Source organism: Mustelus asterias, chromosome 8 (assembly GCF_964213995.1).
Source record: "Mustelus asterias chromosome 8, sMusAst1.hap1.1, whole genome shotgun sequence".
NCBI classification, from domain to species: domain Eukaryota; kingdom Metazoa; phylum Chordata; class Chondrichthyes; order Carcharhiniformes; family Triakidae; genus Mustelus; species Mustelus asterias.
This window is the reverse complement of record NC_135808.1, coordinates 1751150-1772941: the sequence shown is the minus strand read 5'-3', so window position 1 is coordinate 1772941 and position 21792 is coordinate 1751150. Positions and strand designations below refer to the sequence as shown.

The 21792-nt window shown below is 45.8% G+C and overlaps 1 protein-coding gene across 1 annotated transcript in view; it reads right to left on the bottom strand.

Moving 5' to 3' along the window:
* Positions 1-2308: 2308 nt before the first annotated feature.
* Positions 2309-21792, bottom strand: part of LOC144497616 (uncharacterized) — a 62491-nt gene continuing 43007 nt past the window's right edge. The window contains exons 10-16 of the mRNA XM_078219057.1: positions 16486-16636; positions 14310-14644; positions 10802-10897; positions 7825-8058; positions 6391-6413; positions 6182-6297; positions 2309-2945 (exon numbers count right to left, since the gene is read on the bottom strand). Of these exons, the coding sequence (XP_078075183.1) occupies positions 2338-2945; positions 6182-6297; positions 6391-6413; positions 7825-8058; positions 10802-10897; positions 14310-14644; positions 16486-16636 (1563 nt within the window). The 3' untranslated portion in view covers positions 2309-2337. The remainder of the gene's footprint in view (positions 2946-6181; positions 6298-6390; positions 6414-7824; positions 8059-10801; positions 10898-14309; positions 14645-16485; positions 16637-21792) is intronic.

Below are 21792 nucleotides of genomic sequence, written 5' to 3'. Positions count from 1 at the left end.
TGCTGCTATCCGTCTTTTGAATGGACCTATCTCACATTAAGTTGATCTTTCTCTACACCCTAGCGATGACTGTAACACTACATTCTGCACTCTCTCCATTCCTTCTCTATGAACAGTATGCTTTGTCGGTATAGTGTGCAAGAAACAATACTTTTTACTGTATACCAATACATGTGATTTGATTTGATTTATTATTGTCACATGTATTAGCATACAGTGAAAACTATTGTTTCTTGCGCACTATACAGACAAAAATACTGTTCATAGAGAAGGAAATGAGAGAATGCAGAATGTAGTGTTGCAGTCATAGCTAGGGTGTAGAGAAAGATCAACTTAATGCAAGGTAGGTCCATTCAAAAGTCTGGTGGCAGCAGGGAAGAAGCTGTTCTTGAGTGGGTTGGTACGTGACCTCAGAATTTGTATCTTTTTTCCGAAGGAAGAAGGTGGAAGAGAGAATGTCCGGGGTGCGTGAGGTCCTTAATTATGCTGGCTGCTTTGCCTAGGCAGCGGGAAGTGTAGACAGAGTCAATGGATGGGAGGCTGGTTTGTGTGATGGATTGGGCTACATTCACGACCTTTTGTAGTTTCTTGCGATCTTGGGCAGAGCAGGAGCCATACCAAGCTGTGACAATAATAAATCAAATCAAATCAAAAGATCTGCGGGTTAGTTGGATTGGCCATGCTAAATTGACCCTAGTTTTGGGAATTAGCAGGGTAAATATGTGCGGTTACGGGGATAGGGTGGGATTGTTGACGGTGCAGGCTCGATGGGCTAAATGGCCTCCTTCTGTACTGTAGGGATTCAATAATTCTATGATTTTATGACCTACTTTGGATGTCAGTGTATAAGTCAACCTCCAAAAGGAACCTTCCAAAAATGTGAGTTGGCTGATCTGTCAGGTATAAACCTGAACCTCCGGTATGGGTGTGGATGGTTGCCATTTTTAAATGTCATCTGCATTCCAATGCTAACTCCAGTGTGCTTTCGCCATACAGCCAGTATTGCCAGCTTAATCGCTTGCACCCAGTTCTGAGGTCCCGCAAAGTAAAACATGCATTTGTGGCAGGGATGAATTAAGGCTGACCGCACCCCCATTGAGAGTATGGAATGTCATAGCGGGGGGGGTTACAAGGCCAGTATGCGCAAAAACATTGGAGCCATTTCCACCGCCGTTTACGGTAATACAAAACAGAATGTCACAACAAAGGTGGAACAGTCGACTCCTCCAGGATAGATTGAGTCAGGTGGGCCGAATGTCCATATCCAGAGTTCATCTTTAAATATCCTGTGAAGTTTCCCAAGGTGCTCTTGGGGGAGAGGGAGAATTTAGCACGGCCAATGCACCTAACCACCACGTCTTTCGGACCGTGGGAGGAAACCGGAGCACCCGGAGGAAACCCACGCAGACACGGGGAGAACATGCAGACTCCACACAGACAATGACCCAAGCCGGGAATCGAACCCAGGTCCCAGGCGCTGTGAGGCAGCAGTGTTAACCACTGTGCCACCGTGCCACCTTTAGCCATCCTTTAGTGTTGAAATGTTCCCACTCTTCTGGTCCACTACTAAGCTTTGCAGCAATGTGTACATTTCTTTCAACTTGATACCATTCCTAACTTGCAAGAAACTACAAAAGGCCGTGAATGTAGCCCAATCCATCACTCAAACCAGCCTCCCGTGCATTGACTCTGTCTACACTTCCCGCTGCCTTGGAAAAGCAGCCAGCATAATTAAGGACCCCACTCACCCCGGACATACTCTCTTCCACCTTCTTCCGTTGGGAAAAAGACACAAAAGTCTGAGGACACGTACCAACTGAAACAAGAACAGCTTTTTCCCTGCTGCCATCAGACTTTTGAATGGACCTACCTTGCATTAAGTTGATCTTTCTCTACACCCTAGTTATGACTGTAACACTACATTCTGCACCCTCTCGTTTCCTTCTCTATGAAAGGTATGCTTTGTCTGTATAGCGCGCAAAAAACAATACTTTTCACTGTATGCTAATGCATGTGACAATAATAAATCAAATCAAATCAAAAGTTATCCATGGAAAGATGCATCTTTCACATCTAGGCTGCAATTTTAATGCCTTTTTACCAACACTTGTAAACAAATTATTTTTTCAGTCCTTCAGACACGGCAATGAGCTATGCGTTATAAACAAAGCTTTATTTGAGATGGACTGGAAGGATATCAGCAAAACAGCAACTTGTCACAACCATAAGAGGATATTGTACAACATTCCTACCTTAAGACAGCCTCACTTAACAGGAGTCTGTGCACATGTTCCGGTGATTAATGGTATTGGTGAGGTTTTCTCAGATTTTGAATATTCATTGGTGATTATCAGTGTTATTGGGTTTTTTGAAACCATTTTGTTTGGATGAAGGGATAAAACCCTCATCCTCCTGGATTGTTACTGTCCGGGGACAGATTTTCAGGGGTTCTGTGTTTTTATCCCCATCAGTGAGACATGGACTGAAATAAGGATAGAGTTTCTCAGTGAATGTACCAGTGAAAGTGTAGATATGGGACTTGTTATCCGAGTTATAAAAGGACACCTTCCCTCCCTCATAATCCAGACAGACCCGAATCTTTCTCGGATTCACACTCAGATCTAAATGTTTTGCGGATTTGGCACTATTCCCTTCTTTCAGCTTCACCGTCCAGTATCCGTTACTGGGATTCAGGGTGAAAATTCCTTTCCTACTGATAGACTCCTTGGCCACACCCACATTCCACTCAGTCTTGTTCCCCACCTCCACCTCCCAGGAATGTTTTCCTGATGTGAATCCCTCTGATCCCAGGACACAGACATCACAAACAAATCTCTCCGGATTGTCGGGGAGCTGCTGCCGTTTCCCGGTGAATCTCACGGTGCTCAGGTCCTCAGACAGGAGAAGTTTAGGATGGGCTGTATTAGGGTTGAAGGTGACTGGAGCTGGGAACAGATGGACACGGATAAAATGTTAGTCACTCTGTAACTTTCACAGCCGGTTAGCGAATAATGCTACGATCCCAGTTGATATTAGTGGACTGGAAGATTCCAGAATGGAACCCTGGCTCAAAGGATCGTAATTTCTACTACTTTTTAGAAAATGTTGAGGAACAAGAGCTGCTAATTAGTTTTTAAAAACAAGGAAAACATTTATTAAACATTAAAGGTTTGATTATAATACAATACTCATTTACTCCTCCTGTTACTTCACAAATTTATACAGTTTTCAATGAAAGCAAATGGGTGACGCCACTCAACCGATCTCCCATGGAATCCTCATCATCATCCCCCCCCGGTGATAAAAGTAAAATACTGCAGATGCTGGAATCTGAAACAAAAACAGAAAATGCTGGAAAATCTCAGCAGGTCTGACAGCATCTGTGGAGAGAGAATCGAGCCAATGTTTCAAGTCTAGGTGACCCTTCGTCAGAGCCCCAGGTGATTGTTACATGAGTGCTTCCAAACTCCATTCCCAAAATGTCACATTTTAAAATCTTCTTTCCATTAGGTGTTTTCATTAAGAATCCAGCTCCATGTTTTCCAACTTCCTTTCAAACAAAGCTTCCTCTCCACTATTTTAACAACGATTCCAGCTCCAGTTTTCCCACCTCTCCTTTCAGGCTTCCTTTGTCTTCAAGGCTTTCGTACAAACTCTGAGTTCCAGCCTCAGATTCCACAATTATTTTAATTAATATTTCATAAACTGTAGTAAGATCTCACAGACAATAAAATGACTTCAGATATCTTTCTGGCCTCTCACAATCCAATTCCTTTGCAGTTCTCTTTGACTTTTCTGAACAGTGTCTTGTTCTAGTACATGTTTCCTTTGTTCCTTTAACTTCAGACTTTTTGGAAACATCTCTTCATTTCTCTAGTTTCCTTAACTAGCTGTCCTTTGAATTTCCACACTTGTTTTCTTAACTATTACTCCATGGTATGGTTTTTCTTCTAGCAAAGCTGAGAGAGATGTTTCCCTCTCCAGCTTCCTGGAATCAACTGCGCTGAATTCAATTGAAAGACGCAATAACAAAACCTTACTGACCTAAAGCAATGACTTTTTACTTTTCCTAACTTGTTTACTTTTCACACCGTAGCCCTCTCTAATCACAACACAAGCACAGTTTGAATTGGCCAAACCCACACACATGCAAACAACCTTGTCTGTCATGAATGTAACTACAGGTTTGCCCTTCCTTACCCAGAAATAGTAAATTAAACTCACTTAAATCTATACCTTAATTCTAATATTTAGAGATAGAAATAAAGCTCATCAAAAACAACCTCTGCTTCCCTGATAACAAAATTCAACAATGAATTAGAATTTGAAAAGCATCCCTCAGGGAAGAGTTTAAGCAGCGCACAAGTGAAATGGAAAGCTATTCCAAGGGAAGGTTTTAACTGGTGGACACCCTGCAGTGAGGCTGAGGAAGCCTTATCACAGGTAGACTTGGAATGAGGGGGTGGGTGAGAGGGGGTGGTAGGGTGAGAGGGACCCAGATTAAACTCTGTTCCTCTCTCTCTGGATTCCCCATGTCCTAGAGACGCAGAGTGTGAATGAGTGTGTGTGCATGGGAGACATGGTGTGCGTAAATGAGACGCAACATACCTGCATATGACACAAGGCATATGTGAAAGAGACAGCGTGTTGGAGAGAGAGACACGCAGCATACATATCTGAGAGACATACAACATGCAGTGTGTTAGACACTGTATACGATAGATAGATAGACAGAAAGACACAGAGTTTGTGTACAGGTAAGAGTGAGAGAGGCATGGACGGGTTTCCCATTGAAAGCCCTGTCCACCCTACCATGAAATTGAGTCTGGGTCAGACTGGGTGGAATTCTGGAGGGAATCCGATCGCTACAATTTTAGGTCCCCTTCCACCTTGGAACCTGTCCCGGGGAGTGCATAGATTTGATTTGATTTGATTTATTATTGTCACATGTATTGGGATACAGTGAAAAGTATTGTTACCATTCATAGAGAAGGAAACAAGAGGGTGCAGAATTTAGAATCATAGAATCCCTACTGTGCAGAACGAGGCCATTCGGCCTATCGAGACTGTACTGACCACAATCCCACCCGGCCCTATTCTCATAACACCACATATTTACCCGACTAATCCCCCTGACATTTGGGTCAATATACCATGGCCAATCAACCTAACCCGCACATCTTTGGCCCATGGGAGGAAACCGGAGTATGAGGGTCATAGCTAAATGACTGGCTAAAGAGTTTGAGACACATTGGGATATTCTCTGTGCAAACCCTGCAGGGAATGTTTATTAATTTCAGTAGTTGAAATGAATGGAGCGACTGACAGCAAAACCAAGAGTACTTTTCCTCTTCACCCACAGATAACACTGATATAAAACGTGGCCTGTGTAAAGTTTGAATAATTGATGTACTGCTCAGTAACTCTCCCTTTGTCCTGTGCTACTTACCTGAACGTGCGTGGGAGGATGATTTCAAAAGACATCATTGTTCTCAGCGATCGGGGTGTTTGTTATATATTCAAGTGATGGTTTAAAAATGTGGTATGGGCGACAGTTCCAGTCTTACACATGAATACAGTTTTGAAGACCGGATCTCACCATCTGGTCTCCTTCACGTGAAATATATTCCCATGGCAGCAAAATACACAGGGTTCAGAAATTCAGAAATAAAAACTGAAAATGCTGACAAAACCCAGCAGGTCGACTGAGCGTTGATTTGATTTGATTTGATTTAAGCTGACTTGGTTTATTATTGTCACATGTATTGGGATACAGTGAAAAGTATTGTTGCTTCAGTGCTATACAGACAAAGCATACCGTTCATAGAGAAGGAAAGGAGAGGGTGCAGAATGTAGTGTTACAGTCACAGCTAGGGTGCAGAGAAAGATCAACTTAATGCAAGATAGGCCCATTCAAAAGTCTGATGACAGCAGCAGGGAAGAAGCTGTTCTTCAGTCGGTTGGTCATCAGACTTTTGTATCTTTCCCAACGAAAGGAGATGGAAGAGAGAATGTCCGGGATGCGTGGGGTCTGTTAATGGTGTATTTTAACAGAAAACTGACTGAAGTAAAATCTAATCCGTTACAAATACAATAATATATTTATTATAAAGAGACCGGTCCCTTCTACTAATAATAGAGAGAGCTGTTTAATAGCTGGTGTCAGGAAGCTCACACCCACCTGTATTAATCACCGTCAGCATCTTTTTCCACACTCTGTACTGCAGTGAGCCAATGTACTTCCCCACATTTATTAAAGGGTAAACCTTCTGTGGCTCTGGGAGAGTTTGCTTCATTCTGAAACAGGAGATCAAGGTCAGTGTTGGATCATTCCAGACTGGGGGAGAAATATGTTAGAAATAAAAATCACATCAAGGGTGTAAATTTTACCTTTCCTTTGTTTCCAGAATTTTCTGTGGAACAAGAACAATTATTACTGTTTCTACTGAGGACAATTTATTGCAAAAATGTAAGCGAATTGATTCCATACATTTTAATAAATGTGTTTGTTTTCTTCACACACACGTGTTTTCCCGTTGTTGGAAAAGGATTTGCAGACTGATTCTCAATCTATTCAAACGCATCATGAACGCCCTTTCCACTAATCCTGGTCTGGGATTTGAACCCAGCTCCCAAACAGGAATCCTTACTGAGCCACAACACCTCCATTTTAAATGTAGGATGGTAGCAAAGAGGCAAGGTCCTACCCATGGAAGAATGGGCGCGGGTTCTTTGCGTTTAGCAAGGGAAAGTTCATCTAAGATATCAAAGAATGTATTAAAATTCTGAAAGATTTTAATATTGCTGACACTCATCACAGAATCATGTTGAGGTTTCTGGACCTCCCTCACCACATGGCCTATCCCGAAAACCCAAATGCTCCCTTTGTGATCCCCAAAGACACTCTTCTTCCTCCCCTCAGGACCCCTTCCACTCACCTTCCCTCTGGCTCCCTGCAACTTCCAGGCACAGGGCTGCAGTGTCTCTTCCAGCCACCGCAGCGCTGTGCCTGGAGGTACTGGAGAGCAGCCGGCCAATCTGATTGGCTGGAAGCTCTCCACATTGGGTCTTCAGCCCAAGTGAGAATGGAGGTCCAGCCTTCTGCCAATCAATGCTCGTTCGAGAGTGACATGGCAGTGTGGATGCCGGAGTCATGGGGATGTGTTCCTAACAATTCAGGCTCCAAGGAATACTGGGAATACTCAGCAGGACTGGCAGTATCTGTGGAGAGAGAAGCAGAGTTATTGGGCAGGATTTTACAGACTCGCTCATCTTGAAACTGTAAAATCCCGCCCGAGATCAACAGACCTTTCCATGTTCCACCCCTCGCCCACTCCGATTCCCATGGCGGGAGGGAATTCCATCGTTTTAGGTCTGCCAGCCTTCACTTCTTACTACTTATGGGGCGGCACGGTGGCACAGTGGTTAGCGCTGCTGCCTCACAGCACCAGGGACCTAGTTCCGATTCCGGCCTTGGGTCACTGTCTGTGTGGAGTTTGTACATTCTCCCCGTGTCTGCGTGGGTTTCCTCCGGGTGCTCTGATTTCCTCCCACAGTCCAAAGACATGCGAGTTAGGTTGATTGGCCATGCTAAATTAACCCTTAGTGTAAGGGGGATTAGCAGGGTAAATATGTGGGGCTATGGGGATAGGTGGGATTGTTGTCAGTGCAGGCTCGATGGGCCGAATGGCCTCCTTCTGCACTGCAGTGATTCTATGATGCTGGCATGGAACAAGATCCTTTGTTATGTTTGAACAACCTGCACGATCTCAGATATGATGTCAAAGAAGCAACAAAGGAAAGAAAAAACACAGAAAGAGTTACCGTTAAAAGCCTGATGCTGTTCTGTTCACTCAGCTCCTGTTCAATGTCCTTTACAGCGGCAGAAAGTGATAGGATTTCCTTTGTTATCTTCTCAATCCTCTCCTTCATCTCCTGACTCTTGTTCTCTTTCTTCAGCTTCAGATCTTCCAACACAATCCTCTCTTCCTCGCGGAGTAACCGGTGAAGTTTTTCAAATTCTGCTTTGATCTGTTTCTCCGTGTTTGTACCTTGGTCCTTGAGAAATAATATTGAGGTTGAAAAATAGAAATGAAACATTTTAAAAACATTGTGCAGTTTCCTGCATAAGAATCTCATAGAGTAAAACCCTCCCTGGTGCAGTGAATTGAGTCATTGGAGACTCTTTCAGAAGAAGAGAATTGCTGTTTTTTATTCAACTCCGGTTTCATCAGAACATGGGAAATGTCTGCGGTTATTGACTGATTTGCTGAAGTGAGATTTTATTCCAGTGATGAATATTGAACAGTTCAAAGGAAAACAGAAAGCGGCATCAGAAGTATATTGGGCAGCACGGTGGCACAGTGGTTAACACTGCTGGCTCAAAACACCAGGGACCAGGTTCAATTCTGGCCTTGGGTCACTGTCTTTGTGGAGTCTGCACATTCTCCCCGTGTCTGCGTGGGTTTCCACCGGGTGCTCCGGTTTCCTCCCACAGTCCAAAGATGTGCGGGTTAGGTGGATTGGCTATTCCAAATTGACCATAATGTCAGACGGATTAGCAGGGTAGATATGAGGGGTTACGGGAATAGGGCCTGGGTGGGATTGTTGTTGGTGCAGACTCAATGGGCCGAATCATAGAAAAGAATCATAGAATCATAGAAACCCTACAGTGCGGAAGGAGGCCATTCGGCCCATCGAGTCTGCACCGACCACAATCCCACCCAGGCCCTATCCCCACATATTTACTTGCTAATCCCTCTAACCTACGCATCCCAGGACTCTAAGGGGCAATTTTTAACCTGGCCAATCAACCTAACAGTTAGGGCCAGTTATAGATGGCAGAGGGAAGTTATGTGTGGAACCGGAGGAGATTGGTGAAGCATTGAACCAATATTTCTCTTCGGTGTTCACGCAAGGGGACATGAATATAGCTGAGGAGGACACTGGGTTGCAGGGGAGTAGAATAGACAGTATTACAGTTGATAAGGAGGATGTGCAGGATATTCTGGAGGGTCTGAAAATAGATAAATCCCCTGGTCCGGATGGGATTTATCCAAGGATTCTCTGGGAGGCAAGAGAAGTGATTGCAGAGCCTCTGGCTCTGATCTTCAGGTCGTCGTTGGCCTCTGGTATAGTACCAGAAGATTGGAGGTTAGCGAATGTTGTCCCATTGTTTAAGAAGGGGAACAGAGACTTCCCCGGGAATTATAGACCGGTGAGTCTCACTTCTGTTGTCGGCAAGATGTTGGAAAAAATTATAAGGGATAGGATTTATAGTTATTTGGAGAGTAATGAATTGATAGGTGATAGTCAGCATGGTTTTGTGGCAGGTAGGTCGTGCCTTACTAACCTTATTGAGTTTTTTGAGAAAGTGACCAAGGAGGTGGATGGGGGCAAGGCAGTGGACGTGGTATATATGGATTTTAGTAAGGCGTTTGATAAGGTTCACCATGGTAGGCTTCTGCAGAAAATGCAGATGTATGGGATTGGGGGTGATCTAGGAAATTGGATCAGGAATTGGCTAGCGGATAGGAAACAGAGGGTGGTGGTTGATAGTAAATATTCATCATGGAGTGCGGTTACAAGTGGTGTACCTCAGGGATCTGTTTTGGGGCCACTGCTGTTTGTAATATTTATTAATGATCTGGATGAGGGTATAGTTGGGTGGATTAGCAAATTTGCTGATGACACCAAAGTCGGTGGTGTGGTAGACAGTGAGGAAGGGTGTCGTAGTTTGCAGGAAGACTTAGACAGGTTGCAAAGTTGGGCCGAGAGGTGGCGGATGGAGTTTAATGCGGAGAAGTGTGAGGTAATTCACTTTGGTAGGAATAACAGATGTGTTGAGTATAGGGCTAACGGGAGGACTTTGAATAGTGTGGAGGAGCAGAGGGATCTAGGTGTATGTGTGCATAGATCCCTGAAAGTTGGGAATCAAGTAGATAAGGTTGTTAAGAAGGCATATGGTGTCTTGGCGTTTATTGGTAGGGGGATTGAATTTAGGAGTCGTAGCGTTATGTTGCAACTGTACACAACTCTGGTGCGGCCGCACTTGGAGTACTGTGTGCAGTTCTGGTCCCCACATTACAGGAAGGATGTGGAGGCTTTGGAGAGGGTGCAGAGGAGGTTTACCAGGATGTTGCCTGGTATGGAGGGGAGATCCTATGAGGAGAGGCTGAGGGATTTGGGATTGTTTTCGCTGGAAAGGCGGCGGCTAAGAGGGGATCTTATTGAAACATATAAGATGATTAGAGGTTTAGATAGGGTGGATAGTGATAGCCTTTTTCCTCTGATGGAGAAATCCAGCACGAGGGGGCATGGCTTTAAATTGAGGGGGGGTAGTTATAGAACCGATGTCAGGGGTAGGTTCTTTACCCAGAGGGTGGTGAGGGATTGGAATGCCCTGCCAGCATCAGTTGTAAATGCGCCTAGTTTGGGGGCGTTTAAGAGATCCGTAGATAGGTTCATGGACGAAAAGAAATTGGTTTAGGTTGGAGGGTCACAGTTTTTTTTTTTAACTGGTCGGTGCAACATCGTGGGCCGAAGGGCCTGTTCTGCGCTGTAATGTTCTATGTTCTAACCCGCACATCTTTGGACTGTGGGAGGAAACCGGAGCACCCGGAGGAAACCCACGCAGACACGAGGAGAATGTGCAAACTCCACACAGACAGTGACCCGAGCCGGGAATCGAACCCGGGACCCTGGAGCTGTGAAGCAGCACTGCTAACCACTGTGCTACCGTGCCACCCCTGACACTAGGGTCTCTTTCTGCACTGTAGGGATTCTATGATTCTTAAAGTACCTGAATGTGGGTTAATATTTTCTCATAATCACTTTTCACAGCGTCACATTCCTTCCTCTTGTCCTGGATTGGCCTCAGGAAGGTTCGCAACTCCATCTGAAGAAATAACATCAATTCATGTATACTACCAAAAACATCTGAAAATTAAACTCCTTTTGGCTTAATCAATGAAAATTCTCAATCCCTTACCTATAGAAAATTAACAAGTTGTTTTTTTTATTCAACGGGGTGTGGGACTTGCGGACTGAGCCAGCATTTTTTGCCCATCCCAACAGTCCTTAATTTGCCATTCCAGAATCAATCACAACATTGTGGATCTGGACCCACTTACAGGCCGGGTAAGGACATTTGTGAGCCAGATGAATAGTCCAGCGATAATACCACTCGGCCATCGCTTAGATCATCTGGAGATCAGGTTCCTATAGACAGGGGCTGATCCCTAATGTCAAAATTACACCAGATAGCAATCAGCAACTCATAGAATCATAGAAACCAACAGTGCAGAAGGAGACCATTCGGACCATCGAGTCTGCACCAACCACAATCCCACCTAAGCCCTATCCCCATAACCCATTGCATTTACCCTAGCTAGTTCCCCTGACACTAGGGTCAATTTAGCATGGCCAATCCACCTAACGCGCACATCTTTGGAGTGTGAGAGGAAACCGGAGCACCTGGTGGAAACCCACGCAGACACGGGGAGAATGTGCAAACTCCACACAGTGACCCAAGCCGGGAATTGAACCCAGGTCCCTGGTGCTGTGAGGCAGCAGTGCTAACCACTGTGCACCATGGCGCCCAAAAAAAGCAGCCTGTTAATTTTTCACCAGGGATTCAGATCTTTGGAGCATTGGGAACTCTTCTGGGTCAGAGGTGTTCCTGTACAGGAGGGAAGGGTTGCGCCTGAACTGGAGGGGGGACCAATATGCTGGCAGGGAGTTTTGCTAAAGTTATTTGGGAGGATTTAAACTAATCTGGCAGGAGGATAGGACATAAAGAATAGTGAGACAAAAGGGAGTGTTGAGACTCATACTGAATTTAAAGAGAGTAAGTTAAATAGACAAGGCAGGCATGAGCATGGCGGGGAATGACGGAAGACTGATGAATTAAACTGCATTTATTTCAATGCAAGACGTCTAATGGACAAGGCAGATGAACTCAGGGCATGGGTGGGTACATGGGATTGGGGTATCATAGCTACTACAGAGACATGGCTAAGGGAGGGACAGGACTGGCAGCTCAGGGTACAGATGCTATAGAAAAGATAGAACAGGAGGTAAGAGAGGAGGGGGAGATGAGTTTTTGTACACCGCAGGGTTCGGTGCTGGGTCCACTGTTGTTTGTCATTTACATAAATGATTTGGATGTGAATATAGAAGGCATGGTTAGTAAGTTTGCAGATGACACCAAAATTGGTGGTGTAGTGGACAGTAAGGAAGGTTATCTAAGATTACAATGGGAACTTGATCAACTCGGCCAGTGGGCCGAGGAATGGCAGATGGAGTTTAATTCAGATAAATGTGAGGTGTTGCATTTGGGAAAACAAACCAGGGCAGGACTTACACAGTTAATGGTAGGGCCTGGGGAGTGTTGTCAAACAGAGAGACCCGGTAGTGCAGGTACAGAGTTCCTTGAAAGTGGCATCACAGGTAGACAGGGTGATGAAGAAGGCGTTTGGCTCACTTGCCTTCATCGGTCAGAGCATTGAGTACAGGAGTTGGGACATTAAGTTACAACTGTACAAGGCCACATTTGGAGTACTGCGTACAATTCTGGTCACCCTGCTATAGGAAGAATGTTATTAAACTGGAAAGGGTGCAAAAAAGATTTATAAGGATGTTGCCAGGACTGGAAGGTTTGAATTCTAAGTAGGGGCTGGATAGGCTGGGACTTATTTCCCTGGAGCGTTGGAGGATTTTTTGATTTGGATTGGTTTGATTTATTATTGTCACATGTATTAGTGCACAGTGAAAAGTATTGCTTCTTGCACGCTATGCAGACAAAGTATGCCGTTCATAGAGAAGGAAAGGAGAGAGTGTAGGATGTAGTGTTACAGTAATAGCTAGGGTGTAGAGAAAGATCAACTTAATGCGAGGTAGTTCCATTCAAAAGTCTGACAGCAACAGGGAAGAAGCTGTTCTTGAGTCAGTTGGTATGTGACCTCAGAGTTTTGTATCTTTTTCCCGACGGAAGAAGGTGAAAGAGAGAATGTCCGGGGTGCATGGGGTCCTTCATTATGCTGGCTGCTTTGCTGAGGCAGCGGGAAGTGTAGACAGAGTTAATCGATGGGAGTCTAGTTTGCGTGATGGACTGGTCTTCGTTCACAACTCCCACCAATTTTTACAGATGCACCATAGAAAGCATTCTTTCTCGTTGTATCACAGGTTGGTATGGCTCCTGTTCTGTCCAGGACCGCAAGGAACTACAAAGGACTGTGAATGTAGCCCAATCCATCACGCAAACCAGCCTCCCAACCATTGACTGTCTACACTTCCCGCTGCCTCGGCAAAGCAGCCAGCATAATTAAGGACCCCACGGACCCGACATTCTCTCTTCCACCTTCTTCTGTCGGGAAAAAGATACAAAAGTCTGAGATCATGTACCAACCGACTCAAGAACAACTTCTTCCCTGCTGCTGTCAGACTTTAGAATAGCGCACAGGAAACAATATGTTTCACTGTATACCCTCTTACACGTGACAATTATAAATCAAATCAAATCAAATCAGGTGTTGGTGATAGATTAATTGGTGATAATTGGTGATACATTAACTGCCTCACTTCTGGATCATGCTGCACAAAGATTTCATTTTGCAGTCGAAGGGCTCATCAAATCTAACACTTGCACATTTTGTCCCTGGCTCCTGAGCAAAGATACAAACAACAGCCCACGTAATGGTTCAGTAAGTACATAAGTACAAACACATTATCAAAAATCAAAAGAGAAAATGCTGGAAAATCTCAGCAGGTCTGGCAGCATTTGAGTCCAGATGCCCCTTTTCAAGGGTCATCGGAACTCGAAAGGTCATCTCTTTTCTCTCCCCGCAGATGCTGCCAGACCTGCTGAGATTTTCCAGCATTTTCACTTTTGGTTTCAGATTCCAGCATCCGCAGTAATTTGCTTTTTTACATTGTCAAAATGTCTTAGAACATAGAACATTACAGCGCAGTACAGGCCCTTCGGCCCTCGATGTTGCGCCGACCAGTGGTACCAATCTAAAGCCCCTCTAATCTACACTATTCCAATATCATCCATATGTTTATCCAATAACCATTTGAATGCTCTTAATGTTGACGAGTCCACTACTGCTGCAGGCAGGGCATTCCACGCCCTTACTACTCTCTGAGTAAAGAACCTACCTCTAACATCGGTCCTATATCTCTCACCCCTCAATTTAAAGCTATGTCTTAGGTATTGATAGCCGTGCTTCAACCCCAAGTCAATGACCACTTGGTGTGTTTTGGATCAATTCTGTTCAGTTTCCCTAATTTGCACGGTAAGTCCTCACCTTAAACTCTTCAGCAGCTTCTTCCAGCGGCAGCATCTCGTGGTTCTGATGATTTTTTGAACTCTGACAAACGACACAGATGGGCTGGTTGTCTGTTTTACAGAATAATTTCACCTTCTCCTTATGGAGGTTGCAGAGCTCCTTCCGCGGATCGCTTTTCAGCATCTCCCAGATGTTGGACATCTCGAAGGATTGCCGAGTCCCATAAAAGTTGGTGCCCCCCTGTATTAATTGAAACACTTTTAGCTTTCTGCCACTGATTCCGGCAGCAATATCACAACTCAGAAAAGGGCAGGCGAGAGTGATGCATATAAATGGATTGTTGAATAACCAGACTGGTTATTTAATTTCCTTCAGGGAACCTACCATCCCGAACCAGTCTGAGCTGAACATTTTTAAAAGGCGTTAACCTTCTTGGTGTTGATTTTCAAACAGGCTTGGGTGTACTCGTCCAAGGAATGCAGAAAGTTGGCAGGTAGCCTATAGTAAGCCATTAAGAAGACAAATGACATGTTGGCCTTTAATGCAAGAGGATTGGAGTACAAACCGAAGGAGTCTGGCTATTGTAGAGTTTTGGTGAGACTGTACCTGGAGTACAGTGTGCAGTTTTGATCTCCATATTGAAGAAAGGATAGAATTGCACTGGAAGCAGCGTAGTGAAGGCTCACTAAATTGGTCCCTGGGATGAGTGTGTTGTCCTATGATGAGAGGCTGAGCAAATTGGGCCCACAGTCTCTGGAGTTCAGAATAATGAGAGGCGATCTCATTGAAATCTATGACAGCTTGACAGTGTGGATGCTAAGAGATTGTTTCCACTGGTCAGAGAATCTAAAACACAATCTAAAACGTAGTCTCAGGATAAGAGGCCGATCATTTAGGACTGAGATGAGGAGGTATTACTTCACCCAAAGGGAAGTGAATCTTTGGAATTCTCTATCCCATAGGGTTGTAGGATGCTCCACTGTCGAATATATTTAAGGCTGGGACAGATAAATATTTGGTCTCTCGGGGAATGAAAGGGTATGGGGCCGGGGTAAAGGTTAAAGTTTATTTATTGGTGTCACAAGTAGGTTTACATTAACACTGCAATGAAAATCCCCTAGTCGCCACACTCCGGCGCCTGTTCGGGTACACTGAGGGAGGAGAATTTAACATGGCCAATGCACCTAACCAGCACGTCTTGTAGAGGAGGTCAGTGCAAGGTAGGACATCTTGATGCCCAGAGGTGGCGGAAGGCCGCCTGGACAGAGATGGCAGCCCAGGTCAGAAGCCATGACCTACTGCGGTGCGTATGGGTGCAATGCAACAAAAGGTTCAATGGGGAAGCACTGAGTTGGCATGGATATGTGCCAACTGGCACTAACATTGGTCTCGGCCAAGGCTGTGACCTCTGGCCATTTGGCCTGCTTGCGTAGCGGGTCCAGAGTCATAGCTTGCAAACCGTTCATGAGGTGGGGTTGGCTGGAACGGCACTGAAGGTAGAAGGTGGATGAATCAATGCTCCTCTATCCTTACAGGGTAAAGTCCATAACATAATCGAGGGGACAAGGATTTGCGGTGACCACCCCCCCGCCTTTGCGCCCACCCCCTTCCCCCCGCACCTCCCCCACCCCCACACAATCCCAAACCTGCCTAATGAACAAAGAGCAAAAAGAATTACAGCACAAGAAACAGGCCCTTCGGCCCTCCAAGCCTGCACCAACCATGCTGCCCGACTGAACTAAAACCCCCTACCCTTCCAGGGACCATATCCCTTTATTCCCATCCTATTCATGACCAGACGCCCCTTAAATGTTACTGTCATATCTGCTTCCACTGTTCCTAGCCTCACTAGCACGTGTCATGGGGAGTAATCCAGAGATTACTGCACCTTGGCAGCCTAGCTGAAGGTGTGTTGAAGCAAGGCCTCTCTGGTGTGACTGCCTCCCTGAAGGTTCCTCACATCAGCCTCCACATCTGTGGCTCTCCTGGCTCCTCTCCTGAACCAGCATTTGATTCATCACCTGCGGCCAATGGAGCTGCCTCGCTTGCTTCACCCTCCAGTGGGTGCCCCTTTACCAGATTGTGTAGAGCGCAGAACACAATGACTGTAAGTGGCACACACTCGCATTGGGTTCTTCAGTCCATGTTTGAACTAAAGCCAACAATCATCGAAGAAGGTGGGTTGAAGCTTTACGTGAGGCGCAACGTGCAGGATGGTTGCATATTGTGGGGGTCGAGAGAAGTTTCTCCGCCCACTGCTCATCCGCAAGTCCTGCATGAAATTCAGGAGGCTCTTTCAGGTGTCTCTCAAATGAAACGTCGAGCCAGGCCGTACGTTTGGTGGCCTAATATGGAGCAGAATTCGGAAAAAAAGTGAAATGCTGTTCCGCATGAAGGTGGCGCCACCAGCACCATCGTAACCTTGGAAACGGCCTGATTGCCCATGGTCTCGACTCCATGTGGGGTTTTGCAGGGCCTTTCACATGTTTTCGTCCATCATGGATACATGAAGGGGATAGATAGAGTGAACGTTCAAAGACTATTTCCTCGGGTGGATGGAGCTATTACAAGGGGGCATAACTATAGGGTTCGTGGTGAGAGATATAGGAAGGAAATCAGAGGTAGGTTCTTTACGCAGAGAGTGGTTGGGGTGTGGAATGGACTGCCTGCAGTGATAGTGGAGTCAGACACTTTAGGAACATTTAAGCGGTTATTGGATAGGCACATGGAGCACACCAGGATGATAGGGAGTGGGATAGCTTGATCTTGGTTTCAGATAAAGCTCGGCACAACATCGTGGGCCGAAGGGCCTGTTCTGTGCTGTACTGTTCTATGTTCTATGTTCTATGTCTTATTTATAGTTTATATCAATGCAGCAACATGAGCTCATTTACTGTAACATATTCAGGTTTGTTGACAATATAAAGTTAGGTGGGAAGATCAGGAATAGACAAAGTGCCTGCAGGTGGATCTAGGTTGGTTCAGAATGTGGACAAGAATATGGCAGATCAAATATAATGTGACAAAGGGGGCGATTTTACCAGTGCGTTGCGCCCGTTTTCAGGTGTGAAAACATGGTAAAATCGGGCATGAGGCAAATAGCGCGATCCGCATCCGCGCAGATTCCCACTTTACCAAGGCCCGAAAATGGCCACGATCCGAACCGCGCTTGAAACCTTTAACAGCAGTTTTTCAAGTTTAAAGTGAAAACTAGAAGTGGGCAGCAAAGGAGTCTGGGAAGGGTTTTTATTTTAACTTTAAAAGTCAGTTACCTGGGTGGTTCCCCCTCAGTAGTAGTTTTTTTTTCTCTCGGGCCCCTAGCCCTATAAATTGGTGCAGAGGAGATACCCGATCCTCTACACTGGTAGAGGATCCCACCCTTCCATCCTCCTCTAACCTAATTATAAGTGTGGGGAAGTTTTTTGTTTTCTTTTTTTCTTGCTGGTAATGGCTTCAGGGATGGCAGTTCAGGCAGTATGCTGCATCTCCTGTGGGATGTATGTGGTGAGGAAATCCAGTAGTGTTTCAGGAGATTTTAGTTGTAAGAAGTGCATTAGATTGCAGCTTCTGGAGGAGCGTGTAAAGGAGCTGGAGGGGGAGGTAGAGGAACTCCGCATAATTCGGGAGGCGGAGGTGGAAGTTGATAGGAGTTATAGAGAAATAGTAACTCCTAGAAATGAGGCTTGGGTCAATGCCAGGAGGAGGGGTAAGAAGCAATCGGGAAGACAATCCCCTGGGGCGGTTCCCCTCCATAATAGGTTTTCGGTGCTGGAGGCTACAGTTGAGGAGGAATCAACTGAGCATAGAGAGCAGATCTCTGGGGGTGAGCCGAGTGAGAAAGCTCAGGTGGTTAGGGGCTGTAAAAGACTGGGCCTTGTGATTGGGGACTCCACAATTAAGGGGACAGATAGGAGGGTCGGAACTAAAGGTAGGGACTCAGGGTTGGTGTGTTGCCTACCAGGGGCTGGGGTCCGGGATGTGTCTGACAGGGTATTCAGGACTCTTAGGGGGGAGGGAGATAAACCACAAGTTATTGTACATGTGGGGACACACGACATAGGGAGGATAGGGGAAGGGGATATTAGGCAGGGATTTATGGAGTTGGGGTGGAAACTAAAGGCCAAGACTGACAGAGTGGTTATCTCTGGACTCTTGCCTGTTCCACGGGATAGTTTAGAGAGGAATAGGGAGAGGGAAGGTTTGAATTCATGGCTGAGGGGATGGTGCAGGAGGGAGGGGTTCAGGTACTTAAGCAATTGGGGCTCGTACTGGGGAAGGTGTGACCTCTATGAGAAGGATGGTCTACACCTTAATCAGAAGGGGACCAATATCCTGGGGGGTAAATTTGCTAAGGCCATGCAGGGAGGTTTAAACTGATTCGGGGGGGGGGAGGGATCCTGAGTAGTGGGGCTGAAAGTGAGGGATGCATGGATGGGGACTGCAATGCACGGCATTGCAGAGGTGGGGTGGAGCAGGGTTTGAAATGTGTATACTTCAATGCCAGGAGTATTTGCAATAAAGTGGGTGAACTTGCAGCGTGGATCAGTACCTGGGACTTCGATGTTGTGGCTATTTCAGAGACATGGATAGAGCAGGGGCAGGAATGGATGCTGCAGGTCCCGGGGTTCAAATGTTTTAGTCGAAGTAGGGAAGGAGGTAGAAGAGGGGGAGGGGTAGCATTATTGGTCAGAGATTGTATCACAGTGTCAGAGAGGAGGTTTGATGAGGACTTATCTGTTGAGGTAGTATGGGCGGAGATTAGAAATAGGAGAGGAGAGGTCACCCTGTTGGGAGTCTTTTATAGACCTCCTAAAAGTTCTAGAGAGGTTGAGGAAAGGATTGCGGAGTCAATCCTGCTTAGGAGTGAAAGTAATAGGGCAATTGTTATGGGGGATTTTAACTTGACTAATATTGACTGGAATTGTTATAGCTCTAGCTCGTTAGAGGGGTCAGTTTTTGTTCAAAGCGTGCAGGAAGGTTTTTTGACTCAGTATGTAGACAGGCCAACTAGAGGTGAGGCTATATTGGATCTGGTGCTGGGAAATGAGCCAGACCAGGTGCTAGACTTGGAAGTTGGTGTGCATTTTGGTGATAGTGACCACAATTCGGTTACGTTCACCTTAGTGATGGAAAGGGATAGGCATGAACCTCGGGCCAGTGGTTTTAGCTGGGGGAAGGGTAATTATGAGGCTATTAGGAGAGAATTAGGAAACATAGGTTGGACTAGGAGATTACAGGGACTGGGAACGTCCGACATGTGGAGTTTTTTCAAGGAGCAGCTACTGCGAGTCTGTGATAGGTATGTCCCTGTCAGGCAAGGAGGAATTGGTAGGGCTAGGGAACCGTGGTGCACCAAAAAAGTTTCTTTGTTGGTTAAAAAGAAAAAGGAGGCTTATGTTCGGATGAGACGTGAGCACTCGGGTAGTGCACTAGAAAGCTTTAGATTGGCTAAGAGGGAGTTGAAGAGCGAGCTTAGAAGGGCTAAAAGGGGACATGAGAAGACTTTGGCGGATAGGGTTAAAGAGAATCCTAAGGCGTTCTATAGGTATGTCAAGAACAGAAGGTTGGTTAGGGCAAGTTTAGGGCCAGTTATAGATGGCAGAGGGAAGTTATGTGTGGAACCGGAGGAGATTGGTGAAGCATTGAACCAATATTTCTCTTCGGTGTTCACGCAAGGGGACATGAATATAGCTGAGGAGGACACTGGGTTGCAAGGGAGTAGAATAGACAGTATTACAGTTGATAAGGAGGATGTGCAGGATATTCTGGAGGGTCTGAAAATAGATAAATCCCCTGGTCCGGATGGGATTTATCCAAGGATTCTCTGGGAGGCAAGAGAAGTGATTGCAGAGCCTCTGGCTCTGATCTTCAGGTCGTCGTTGGCCTCTGGTATAGTACCAGAAGATTGGAGGTTAGCGAATGTTGTCCCATTGTTTAAGAAGGGGAACAGAGACTTCCCCGGGAATTATAGACCGGTGAGTCTCACTTCTGTTGTCGGCAAGATGTTGGAAAAAATTATAAGGGATAGGATTTATAGTTATTTGGAGAGTAATGAATTGATAGGTGATAGTCAGCATGGTTTTGTGGCAGGTAGGTCGTGCCTTACTAACCTTATTGAGTTTTTTGAGAAAGTGACCAAGGAGGTGGATGGGGGCAAGGCAGTGGACGTGGTATATATGGATTTTAGTAAGGCGTTTGATAAGGTTCACCATGGTAGGCTTCTGCAGAAAATGCAGATGTATGGGATTGGGGGTGATCTAGGAAATTGGATCAGGAATTGGCTAGCGGATAGGAAACAGAGGGTGGTGGTTGATAGTAAATATTCATCATGGAGTGCGGTTACAAGTGGTGTACCTCAGGGATCTGTTTTGGGGCCACTGCTGTTTGTAATATTTATTAATGATCTGGATGAGGGTATAGTTGGGTGGATTAGCAAATTTGCTGATGACACCAAAGTCGGTGGTGTGGTAGACAGTGAGGAAGGGTGTCGTAGTTTGCAGGAAGACTTAGACAGGTTGCAAAGTTGGGCCGAGAGGTGGCGGATGGAGTTTAATGCGGAGAAGTGTGAGGTAATTCACTTTGGTAGGAATAACAGATGTGTTGAGTATAGGGCTAACGGGAGGACTTTGAATAGTGTGGAGGAGCAGAGGGATCTAGGTGTATGTGTGCATAGATCCCTGAAAGTTGGGAATCAAGTAGATAAGGTTGTTAAGAAGGCATATGGTGTCTTGGCGTTTATTGGTAGGGGGATTGAATTTAGGAGTCGTAGCGTTATGTTGCAACTGTACACAACTCTGGTGCGGCCGCACTTGGAGTACTGTGTGCAGTTCTGGTCCCCACATTACAGGAAGGATGTGGAGGCTTTGGAGAGGGTGCAGAGGAGGTTTACCAGGATGTTGCCTGGTATGGAGGGGAGATCCTATGAGGAGAGGCTGAGGGATTTGGGATTGTTTTCGCTGGAAAGGCGGCGGCTAAGAGGGGATCTTATTGAAACATATAAGATGATTAGAGGTTTAGATAGGGTGGATAGTGATAGCCTTTTTCCTCTGATGGAGAAATCCAGCACGAGGGGGCATGGCTTTAAATTGAGGGGGGGTAGTTATAGAACCGATGTCAGGGGTAGGTTCTTTACCCAGAGGGTGGTGAGGGATTGGAATGCCCTGCCAGCATCAGTTGTAAATGCGCCTAGTTTGGGGGCGTTTAAGAGATCCGTAGATAGGTTCATGGACGAAAAGAAATTGGTTTAGGTTGGAGGGTCACAGTTTTTTTTTTTAACTGGTCGGTGCAACATCGTGGGCCGAAGGGCCTGTTCTGCGCTGTAATGTTCTATGTTCTAACCCACACATCCTTGGACTGTGGGAGGAAACCGGAGCACCCGGAGGAAACCCACGCAGACACGAGGAGAATGTGCAAACTCCACACAGACAGTGACCCGAGCCGGGAATCGAACCCGGGACCCTGGAGCTGTGAAGCAGCAGTGCTAACCACTGTGCTACCGTGC